The 12,501-nt window shown below is 39.1% G+C and overlaps 1 protein-coding gene across 1 annotated transcript; it reads left to right on the forward strand.

The window, feature by feature from the left end:
• Positions 1–458: 458 nt before the first annotated feature.
• lrit3a (info leucine-rich repeat, immunoglobulin-like and transmembrane domains 3a) lies at positions 459–6,039 on the forward strand. Its single transcript, XM_078261329.1, has 4 exons — positions 459–574; positions 1,964–2,430; positions 4,444–4,749; positions 5,015–6,039. Exons 1-4 carry the CDS (start codon positions 459–461, stop codon positions 6,037–6,039), a joined length of 1,914 nt encoding a protein of 637 aa, XP_078117455.1.
• The last annotated feature ends 6,462 nt before the right edge of the window (positions 6,040–12,501 follow it).

The raw sequence follows: 12,501 nt of genomic DNA on the forward strand, positions 1-12,501 counted from the left end.
TGATATTAAAAGTGTTCCAATGGGTCTAAGAATGAATTAACATTAGTGAGTTAAATAAAAAAAAAAGCAATGGTAAGATTGGGAACAGAATGGATTAACAAAGGTGTGGCTGGATCACCTGACGGGAAACCTTTCCAGAATTAGCCGATTAGCGCCATGTCCAAATGACTGGTCCTGCCCCGTCGCCTTTTGTAGCTTGCATGACCCTGTCAAACCTAAGAAATCCCCCACTAATCCACCACCCTCCCCCACACTGTCAATCTGACAGGTGAGCTGTACTGTAATTGAATCCTCAGCCTGTTTACCATTGCCTCCTATGGACACTGAACGCTCTTTTCATTATTCTCCATTTGTTTTTTGTTTTTTTAAGACTAATTCTTCAGGCTCTCACTGAATCTGGATGTCTTTTTTCATGATCACTTCTCAATGTGAGAACTGTGGGTGCATTTGGTGAAACCATGCGTCGACTTCTCTATGTGCATGTATTCCTATGCTGCCTCAGTATGGCTCATCCCTTCTGTCCATCCCAGTGCACCTGTGGCTTCCATGGTCGTAGCGATGGAGCAGGAACCAGGTAAATTGTGATCTCGTTTACACACACTTGCAATTTTTTAAAATTAAAATGAAAGAAAATGTCGTGACATATGTTAAAAATTGTCAGAGGTTTGCCTAATTATGTCACCTTTTCTTTGCCTTTACCTACAAAATAAATGCTAGATAAAAAAAGAATCCTTTTACAGCATGTGTAATCATCTTTCTCAGATGCTTATTTAAGAATGATGACCCATTTGAATGAGCACAACATCAAGGTGTGTGATCCGTGTTACATCGACAGAAAGTAACGAGGACACACTTCATTTACATATTTAACGAGGAGCAAAAAGCTAAAAACTTTTCAGTCATCCCGTGTCCATCGGTATGTGAAAAGAAATGTTTTGAGTGTGACCCCATTTGGATGAGTAACAATTAGCTTTGTAGCTGTAGCTTTAAAGTCAGTATCTAAAGTATACATATAATGTGAAAATAAAGGTACAAAATGCACCGTACAATACAATTTGTACAGGTTGTACTGACCTGTATTGACCTGTATTGACTTAGTCCACAATTCCTGGCATTGTACAAATCCATTTACCCCTGACAAAGACCTAATGACCACCTGCATAATTCGTATAGTCTTATTAGTGCTGAACCCTATTCCATAATGCATTCCTCTCCTTGCAGTCAAACTTGGGCGACAAAGAAAATAAAATGTTAGTTCATAATGTTGAATCTAACATAAAGGAGAGAGAAAGTTAAATAGCAGTATATAAACAAACACTATTCCAAATTCCATAGGCTGGTTTAGTTTCTATATATGAATTTGCAATAACAAGTTAGACAACAGTGAGAAGTTTGATTTGCCAGTTGTAAAACTGGCAAAAAAGGTGACTGTAAAAATACTAAAGATTACATTATATTAGGTGTATTAGCACATATTCTGGTACTGAACTATTGACACTATCAACATAGCCAAGAAAAGCTAAAAGTAATAGTTAGTAATCATGTAATACTAATCAAACTCTTTGATTGAAAGCTAATAAATTAAACGATTATCTTGTACATTGGTCTTTATCCGTGACTGTAATAGATTCCAGATATTCCACCTGCTGCAGTGAAAGTCAGTCCACATGATAACTCGCCATTTATTATGATAGTGATTAGCTCTAACCTTGCCATCTGGGAAGTGACCTTTAGATGTACTACATGTCATGTCAAAAAAGTTACAACATAGAGTCTGGATGGATGGATGAATAAATTAATGATACAACCTTGCTGACAGGTCGTTATTTTAATTTATTTAAATACTCAACTGCTGTTTCATTGGAAAATAGTTGGAAATTGGAAAAAGTGTTACATTTGGCCTTTGTTTTGTTATCTGGTCATAGGATATGTTCATACCATTTAACTCATCTTTTATTCTCAGATCTGTGGTCTGCAATGATCCAGACATGTCTGATATCCCTGTCAATGTCCCTGTGGATACGGTCAAACTTCGTATTGAGAAAACCATGGTACGGCGAATCCCAACAGAAGCTTTTTACTACCTGGTGGACCTACGGTACCTGTGGATTACTTACAATTCCATAAGCTCAGTGGATAGTACAAGTTTCTACAACCTCAAAGTGCTCCACGAGCTGAGGCTGGATGGAAATATGATCTCAATGTTCCCTTGGGAGTCTCTGAAAGAGATGCCCAGGCTGAAGACACTGGATCTACACAACAACAGAATCACTCATGTTCCCACTGAAGCAATACCCTACCTCCTCAACATTACCTACTTGGATCTATCCAGCAACAAATTAGCCACTCTGCCCTCAGATTTCATGGATATCTGGCCACCCTTCAATGGAGCACCCATCTCCACTAATGCCTCCCAGAAAGTTTTGTTAGGTAAGGATAAAAAGGCAAAGTTTTATAGAATGTTAGGGGCTAGGGCAGGACTTTTTGGGGTTTGCAATTACCTCAGGAACATCAGGAACTAGGAGATTCCATCACCTGTTAGTCTAGCCAGACTTGTTCTGACTGACTCAAACCTGCCCTGGTAGTGACTGCTAGGACACAATCAAATTAGCTTATTCTAAGTAGTGGAATAAGCTAATTTGACGCCTAATATACATTATCAAGTTATTGTCCTAATTAACTATTGAATATTTAACCCACCGCCTCTTGGCAATCCAAGCCAGGGTCAACTTCAGCAGAACACAGAACAAGTAAAGCAAGTGTACGTACACGTTACACGTTTTTTTTATTTACATCCTACTGTTGGTTGCTTCATTTACATTTTGAAAAAACCTAAACACCAAGATAAGTGTGGTAGTTCGCTCTTTAAGAAAAATGCTCTGCTAATAATATGGCTTGCTCTTTAGAACTAAAGTATTGGTTTAGTCCAAAATAAATGTTACAGGATTTCTACAGTTCAGTTGAATTAATCTTTATTCATCTCGTCAGGGGATTGCAGACCGATGATAACAGAATAGTGTTAGCTATTATGGGTGGATATGTCAACACATGTACAGCATTTGCTCAATTCTAATCAAGCTAATAGATTGATCAAGATAATAGATTATTTTGTGTTGTTTTTGGCACGAAAAAAGTGGCACTGGCACTGAAATATCTTGTACCAATGGCGACTTACTTATAGTACTGCCCTCCATTGCTGACAAACAATTAAGGGAGGGGCCATAAGGGAGGAAATATGCAGACTGAGTTGTTTTAGTTTTTCTTTAAAAGCAGGGCAGAAAAAATAAATTTTAAAGTAAAAAAACAAAGCACATAACTATTGGTGGTCCATCACTATGTTGTACAGTAAAACACCTAAGTGCCTTTTAATAGTCTAATATTTGAATCTCCCTTGCTGTGAAAACAGTATAAAGTTATGGTGGAGTGAAACCAAAAACGTGTAGTCTTATTAGAATATGTCTAGTATTTAAATCTTATGTAAATCATCTTTTTTGTTGTATTTTTGACTTGCATGAAATTGAATGTGAGCAAGTATTTTTTTGTATATAGATTATACCAGCCTAACATATACAAGACTAGATGTTTGTTTACTGTATCTGTGTTGCATGGACAGTGGGAAGGAATATTGTTAATTGACTGTATAAGGGCAAATCTGTGCCGAAAGAGCTGGCTGTGCTTTCTAGTGTATGTGAAGGAGAAACAGGATTAGGCTAGAGGAAAAAAACAAACAGATGACAGCTTATTTAGCATATACTAAAACCATTTCATGTTAGTTATATAATAGAGGTATGCTCATCTTTACTATTTTAAATTATTATATATTTTTTTTAAATATACAACATTAAAATATGGATTGGACTCGAAACCAGGATTTCAGGGAAAATTTAGGACATGGATTATAAAGTGTTAAAGTTGTCAGTGATCTATTGACATTTATGCAAACAGAAAGGCTAATTGAAAATGTGTGTTGCCACAAACTGGAGAGAGGCCAGAGACAGCTTAGGTGCTTTGCCACTGTTAAGACAAACTAATCTGGTTAAAGGGCTTTAATAAACGGTACATGTGTTTATCTATTGTGTGCAGCAGGTGTTTATACAGGAGTATATACACAAGGTTCATTTCCACAGGTCTTCCCAGGTCTAGTTTGTAGGATTTAGGGCAATCCATTGGCAGAAATGGAATATAATAAATATAACTAATATTAACAACTATGTTTTCATTAGTGTATAATTACCTGGAAGTAAGAATCGTTGTGTTTTCATTAATTTAGAATAAGCTGTTCATATCTACATACAGAATGGAGTCCTCTTCCACCGAGTCCGCCATGTTGCACCTCAATGTTTCTACAGTAGCCCAGAACAGAAAAACCAAACACTGGCTCTAGGTAGGGCAACATGAAACAGCAATCAATGATCTTAATTTGTCTTATCTTTTCATCTTCAGGCCTCCAAGATAACCCCTGGTTCTGTGACTGTAAAATATCCAAGCTGATTGAGCTTTCCAAAATGTCTGGCACACCAGTTGTTTTGATGGACCTATACATGGCCTGCAGTGGACCAGAGAATATGGCTGGTGTCCTTTTTCAGCGTGCTGAACTTGACAACTGCGTAAAACCATCAGTCATGACTTCGGCAACTAAGATCACATCTGATTTGGGCAGTAATGTTCTCCTGCGATGTGACACCACAGGGTTTCCAACACCAACTCTTTACTGGGCTAAGTCAGATGGCTCACTAGTCAACAACACAGGTATAATATACAAGCTTTTAAAAGTGTAACCATTTTAGAAAACAAAATCAATGCTGTTTTCATTGAGACTTACAGTATATACCATTTAGAAATTATATATATATATATATATATATATATATATTTATTGTTTGTAGATTTTCATTGCCTGGTGAGTATGAAGCACGGTACTAGTGCCACAAAGTCATAATCCATTAGAAAAGCAGATTGAGACTTGGTAAGACTTGATCCATGTTGACTTTTATGTTCTTGTTGCACTCTGTAGTCCAGGAGTCACCTGGAGACGGCATCAGATGGTCCATCATGAGCTTGCATGGAATATTGTTCAAAGACGCCGGGAACTACAGTTGCAAAGCTAAGAATGATGCTGGAAACGCAGAAGCAACCATTTCTCTCTCGGTTGCTGGTGCTACCAGTACCACCATCCTTCCACTGAGGCCTAACAAAACTGAACCAACTAGCCAAGGCACAACATTTACTCCTCCAACATACACTCCAGACTCACCCACCATCACATCCACAGTTCTTCCAAGAACATCAACATCTGCTGTTCCTAAGAAGCTGAAAACTACGACCAGCAACAGTTTACTGAAAGGCTCAATCAAACCAGCAAAATCCCAACAAGGAGCTAATGGGAGAAAGCTTGCAGCAGATGAAAAGAGCAAGAAAAGTGATGCATCAAAGTCTGTCAAAGATCTTAAGATTGTAGAGGAAACATCTGACACTGCAGTATTGCTCTGGACAGCAGATGGCTTACCAAATGATACCCCACTCATAGTTGTATACTCACCTTATGATGAGGACGATATCAAAAGGACAGTGGAGACTAATGCTGGCAGTGGAAAAGTATTCCTAGATGGACTGTCATCTGGGATGAGATACTCTGTTTGCCTCATAGCAAAAGGCAGTGCTGCTGGAAAAGATCCTTGCATTGACTTCTACACATTGGTCAATGTAGAGGATGGTGGGCAGAACCAGTTTTTCATTATCATAAGTGGCATTGCTTGTGCTTTGGTTTTGTCTCTTATTGCATTGTTGCTCTACAAGATTCTGGCTCTGTACTGCAAGGGACACAGCCCCGATTTGGACCAAGAGGAGCTTGAAAAAGACAGCTATGTCAAGTTTGAGACACTTTCAATGAAACAAAGGACCTTGAACTCTCGTCCTACAGAGCTTTGGGCAAGGAGAGCGACTCATGAATCAGAGCGAATGCTCCTGTGCTCCAGGTCCAGCATCGACTCCCAGATGACGTATAAGAGTGACAGTTCCCGGTCTGAGTATCTCTGCTGACACCAAGAGTCCATGGCCATTGCTCAAACGCCATGCTAGTAACACATTATATGAAATACTTGGTATATGCCTTTTATGACACTGATAAACTATTAACTATGAAATCATTTATACATCTTTATAAATATAAATTTTTACAGAGTGGGGCTGTAAAAAATAATTTGCTGTATTGAATGGTAAAACACATTTAGTCAGCATTTTCTATCAACTACTTATCTATAAAGATTTATATAATGATTTAGAAAAGTGTAGATGACATGAAAGCATTCCCTGAAGGTTGTTTGGGTGTTAAAAGAGCCTATGTTAAAAGCCCAATCAGATCAGTCAATGACTATTGTTATTCATGTCCTTATTTATTATGGAGCCTTATATTTGATAATATTTGATGAAGACATTTGAATGGTTGTCACTACAGCACAGCACCTTTGTTGGACTATATAACTTTTAAATAGTACCATACAAAGAGCCTGTCCGTTAGCTGTGTGTGGTGTTTTATGTTATACCTATTGCCAAAGTTAAAGCATCAGATATGAACATTATGTGGTGGTGTCAAAGAAGACCCATTATCCACTATCACATTTAAGACATTATTGTTACTTTAAGCATCAAGCTGATTGTTGCCTTAATGGAGAAGGAAGTATGGTCATGGACAAGAAAGTATGGTCAGTGGGTTCAATAGAATATGTGTGTAGTGACTCTCGTCTGAAACACATTGCCAGTTTCACTAACTTTATGTATACATTTGTTGACAAATGAAGATGTACATTTGTTTTTAATAAACTGAAGAATATTTCAATTATATCTGAGTTGGGCTATCTGGGTTATAGGAGTAGATAGGTGCACATAAAATAGGTCTCTCAAATACAATTTCCAAAAATGTTGCCAATGCTTTTCTTGTGTTGAATTTAGAAATGTTCATAATCTTTTAATCTCCGATAATTATTCAGAATTTATAATCAGCAACAGATTGTGTGCTTTTTCTGGACTTCACCAGGTGAAAGTAAATCCCAGTGTTACAATGCACACTGTACTCATGTACTGTATACAGTGGTACACTCATCATGCTATCCCCATTATATACCTTTGTGTGTACTGTATATGTCCATTTGTGTGATGCTGGGTAAAGACACACAAACACAAAGAAGAGAAAATTGCCTGGAAAAACTGCATAGTATCTACTATGAATCAAACACTACTTGATATAGAAGAAAAATATAGAGGTACACAGACATATCACATGTCTCATGAACCAGAGCAGACATGTTCAGCCTGAAAATCAATGGGTCACAGATTCTCTAAAGATCTGCACAGACGTTGCCGTAAATCCTGCTAAGATGATGGGTGGATCTAGAAAACTGTTCCCATGGATACCTCTGTGCCTCCACCAGCTGTATGAGCCTGCAGTACTAAGTAATCTCTAATACCAGCTGTGATGTTATCATGGCAACAACCACGCTGTTTTAACAAACAGAATAAAAAGGATGGTAGACAAGGGCTGGGCTGTTAATGATAGGTAAACTATGAATGGATAGAGAGACAGGCAGATGGAAAGACAGATGGATTGTTAGATAGGTAGAGAGATACAGGAGCTCTCATAGGCGCGAGGGCTAGGAGGATAGAGAGAGTTAAAAGAGAGACAGACAGAACACCAGATCAATACACAGAATGATATGAACAGATATAATCCATTTCTTCTTTAATTGTGAAACAGTCTCCACTGGGCTGTGGTATACGAAAGCAAATCCAGACAGGGCAACTGGAAGTGAGATACATTACTTCTGTAGAGGCTTTACAGTCGCACCACAAATCTCCTGGCAACCATGACTTGGCTCCAGTCCAATGGAAAATTGGCCACATGTAAATAGTGACAGAATATATAACAACAAGGCTAGAAATATATATCACTCAACAGTCGTTATGGTTGTTGAACTGTTTTGTAGCATAAGACATAAATGAGTGAATGTTAAAAGTAGATTTGCAACACGTTAATGTGAGGTACTTTCAAGTACCTTGGGGTCTTGTTCGCGTGTGAGGGGGGGATGATGTAGCGGGAGAGTGGCCGGAGAATCGGTGCAGCGGGGCCGGTATTACACTCACTTTATCGCACCATTGTACAGAAAAGAGAGCTGAACCAGAAGGCAAAGCTCGCAATCTGCTGGTCAATTTTCATTCCTACCCTCACCTATGGTCATGAAGGTTGGGTAATGACCGAAAGAACGAGATCCATTGTACAAGCGGCCGAAATGGGTTTCCTCAGGAGGGTGGCTGGCGTCTCCCTTACAGATAGGGTGAGACGCTCAGTCATCCGTGAGGAACTCAGAGTAGAGCCGCTGCTCCTTTGTGTCAAAAGGAGCCAGTTGAGGTGGTTCGGGCATCTGGTAAGGATGCCCCCTGGGCGCCTCCCCAGGGAGGTGTTCCAGGCACGTCCAGCTGGGAGGAGGCCTCGGGGAAGACCCAGGACTAGGTGGAGGGACTATATGTCCCACTGGCCTGAGAATGCCTCGGGATCCCCCAGTCAGAGCTGATTAATGCGGCTCGGGAAAGGGAAGTTTGGGGTCCCCTGCTGGAGCTGCTGCCCCTGCGACCCGACCCAGGATAAGAGGACGACGGTGGATGGATGGATGGATATTAATGTGAAACAATAAGCTTATCCTCAGCTCTTTTTATCTAGAGGTCAAGCACAAAGCCATTGCTGCTTGATATGTTGGTGCAGTCGATCATAAACCTGCAATCCATCAGCTTTCCACTCTTTTACAATGTCATCAAACATTAGAATATCCAAATCAACAGCCAAGTAATGTAAACACAAACAGTATATGATTTACTGATATTATAACACAAATGGAATTGGTACCAACATGTGTGACCTGCCAATCCTGGCCAGTATTTTTCCATAGCAGTATGTAGTAGTAGCAGTAGTATGGAAAACGTTTAAGCAGCTACAATGAACCAAACAGATTTGTACAACAATATACTGTAATACGTTTTCTTTTTAATTCTGACAGCATATTTAGGCAGTGGCTAACCAAACCTGCGAAACCAAATTTCATTGTGTTTAACATGCAATGACAATAAAGCACCGTATTGTATCGCTTATCTTATTTACATAGTCTTAAATGCTTTGTATTGTAAGTATTTTACAAAAGCAATGACATGAGGTGGCATTTAATACGGCAGCAGCATCTACACTCTCCCTGTTTCCTAGATACGCACTCTACCTGATGATTTAAACCCATGTGTGATTGTCATTCAGCACACTAGTCACTTGAAGTGAAATTATAGACATTTTCATTGTTATCTGCCAGGGGTTATATCGTGGGAAAAGGTCAGTGCCCTTCAGACTGCTAACATTAGTCTGGAGACAAGACAACTTTCTCAGCCATGTAAATCTTAAATTGACCCTCTACACGGTTACTGGTGACGTTGTTGCTGACAATAACCTAGTCATGGAGGGTATGAATAGAGGTTTTGGTTCCTGGAGTCTGTTAGTTGTGTGCCTGGGTAAAACGAGGACAAACAATTTAGGGACAATCGGCTCCACTCCTCCTTCGTGCTCTATAAATTACTCATTCTACCGATTCCCACCGGGAGCCAGATGAACTTCAACAGGAGACAATCTGACTCCTCGTTCACACACAGGACAGAAAACAGTGTGTCTATTGTGTGTGTGGCATGTGTAAGTTACACTCGTACTGTAAGGGTATGCAATTTATGAATGGTGTTATAGTTTGAAAAAAAAAAAGATGCCAAAGGTCAATTAGTTTTCCCAATGAATAAATAAATTAATATTTTAAGGTTGGGTTCAGTCTAATATCCTTAAATGCAACGTCCATCTCCCAGTCTCTTTCTCAGAGACACAAAAACTCTGTCGCAACCATCCACATTCAGAAAGGACAGGGGGTGGGGTGAGGGGAAGATGTTGTTATTATGTGGAACCTTTCTTCAGCCCAGCCTCATTGCTTGCATATTCCACATTCTGCTTGAGACACTGACTGCAGCTTAAAGAAGATCTTGCTCCGATGCTGGACTAACATGTGCAAAATTTACCACGGGGGTGTCAGGAATTTCAATCTTTGCTTCCAAAACAGACTGGCAGCCTAGGGGCCAAAGTAGGGAGTGAGCAGGATCCCACACCATTTTTTTTTTTGTTATGTTGGTTGAACACTGCACCGGCAGTGTTACCGTCTTTATTCTGAGTACTCCATCTTTTTCATTGGGGTTTTACATCTCTCTTTAGTTCAACGTCTTCTGGTATGTAAAGTTCCGCTGTCTCTTTAAGTTGAACCCTTGGACAAGGATGCCAACAGTTCATAAACAAATGTTGCTTAATTTTGGGGAATTCTTGTGTGCCAGTGCTAATAGTGGGAATGCCTGAGAAAAAGTGAACAAGTGTCACTCCCAAGGCAGGAAGGAGTGCAGGATTATGTTGGCTGCAACGATCACAGCAGCGCTGATCTATTTTATGGTGCAAAGCTCTGGAGCCTTGGCCGTCGGTACAGCATGTTGGGATGAACGTCTATCGCGAGCAGGGAGAAACAACAGCTGTGTGGGTGAGTTTGTTTGACACCTGTCCTGTTTAAACTGTGACACCCAATTCATGGTAAAGTACTGACTACTGGATACTCTGCTGTATATGAGGTTGTTTTGTCCTTAAACTATGTGTGTCAGAAGTATACTCTTTTTGTAGATGTACCTGTGTGTACTTGGAAAAGAAAGTAGTTAAGATGACAATCTTAACAATCAAAAACAGTATCTTCTGAGTATAGTTGGTACTTCTGATAAAATTGTAAGTAATATGACATTATCACAGGGCAGGTTGGCCAGGGAAGAACTACTTTCATAAAGCACATATAAATAATGGTAAAATATGATGATGCTCAATATGAATATATATTATCATAATACACATGTAGAGTGCCACACTGCACAGTGATCCAAATTTGTGATGTACAATATTCAGTGTACAGCACATTTTATTTGATCAATCTTCTATTCATTTTAAGTAGAGTAAGTATAACTTGAAGTCTATGTATTATATCTAAACCTAGATATCCTAGTTTGTATGTGTTTTTTTTTCAACAATACACTTTTGCTTCAGTGATACATAATTCAGTTATTTACTTAATTAGGTAGATATCCCATTCTGCACAAACATTCCTTTCTCTGCTCTTTGCAGATATTACACCTTAACAGACTTTACACTGTTGACTACTATTACAACTACTGATATAACCCTTATTCTGTCTTGGGTTGGTGCTCAGTGATAAACAAAAAAACTGTGATCAAGTGAAATAAAACGTTTCTCCCACAAGAAGTACCCCATCTCAAGAAGCAGCAGGGCAACACAGGGTAAAAGTTGGGCATTCTACAATATGTGTGACAAAGTGAACTTGGTTAAGCAGACAATACAATGCATTGTAGCAAAGGTAGAGTAAACTGGCCTTCGCTTGAGTGGGAGTATCTCAGGCTGAGCCCAAGTTTTTTGTGGGATGCCACAAGGACATCAGTTGAAGCTTACAGATGGTGATCGCTGATGTCCAAAATCTTGTCAGAATGGCCGCTGTTATGATACATTGGCAGAGTTAGGTAAAAAATATTTTAATGTTTTATAATGAATTGTAATAATGTAATATTGTTATATATCCCATGATGAACATCAGATGGTTTAGTTTCTTCTCCACTCTAACAGGGTGGATACTCATCAACACCTTACTGTACAGTATGTGAAAAGCAGCCTTACAATTACCAAGAAATATTTCATTTAAAAAAAAATTACGTAATAGCATCATGAAGCAGCACATATTGTGGCTTCAACAGCAACGTTGGCTGTGTCAAGATACCGACACCTTTTTTCTCCTATTGAAAATGTATTTGTCTGACTCAAGGCCCTTTTCCACTTTGCACCATGCTGTGCCAAGAATGATCCTACATCTCTAGTCACTAGAGCAACATCAAAGTTGGTCAAACCCTAAAGGTTGTGCAAGAAATTAGAGGCCAAGTACTATAAGCTGCGTTCAATATCATTACTCTACATGTCTGGTTTAACAGCTCATCCACAGCTAAAATACTCAATCAGTTGGTTCTTTTGATGAGCAAGAGGATTGCATTGGTTAACCCACTGAACATAGCGTCCAAAATGGCCACTCAAACTGCCCTAATGTTAACAACAGTAAAGTAAAATGGGGAATCAATGTCCATATGAATTGCCTACTTGTGCATGCATTAGGAGCAACTGTTTTTGTATGACATTGCCGACAGATCCAAAAGGGCTTACATTTGTTTTGTTTTTGAATTGTAAAGTTAAAAATAATGTTTTAAAATTACCCATTTTTCCAAAAAATTCCAATGAACTGAGCTTACTAGGTCAAGAATCATGCTGACCACCATGTGAACTTGTCAATTAATGATTCATCAGGTTGCTTCCTAGCAACTCAGCACCAGGAGCCATCTTGGGGAGCTCAG

The sequence above is a fragment of the Sander vitreus genome, chromosome 10, assembly GCF_031162955.1.
Source record: "Sander vitreus isolate 19-12246 chromosome 10, sanVit1, whole genome shotgun sequence".
Taxonomy (NCBI): domain Eukaryota; kingdom Metazoa; phylum Chordata; class Actinopteri; order Perciformes; family Percidae; genus Sander; species Sander vitreus.

Bases quoted from the DNA above. Each gene is read 5' to 3' on its own strand.
- lrit3a (XM_078261329.1), top strand. From the start codon at position 459: ATGCGTCGACTTCTCTATGTGCATGTATTCCTATGCTGCCTCAGTATG. The intron at 575-1,963 runs GTAAATTGTGAT...TTTTATTCTCAG, and splicing joins AGCGATGGAGCAGGAACCAG to ATCTGTGGTCTGCAATGATC. The intron at 2,431-4,443 runs GTAAGGATAAAA...TTTCATCTTCAG, and splicing joins CTCCCAGAAAGTTTTGTTAG to GCCTCCAAGATAACCCCTGG.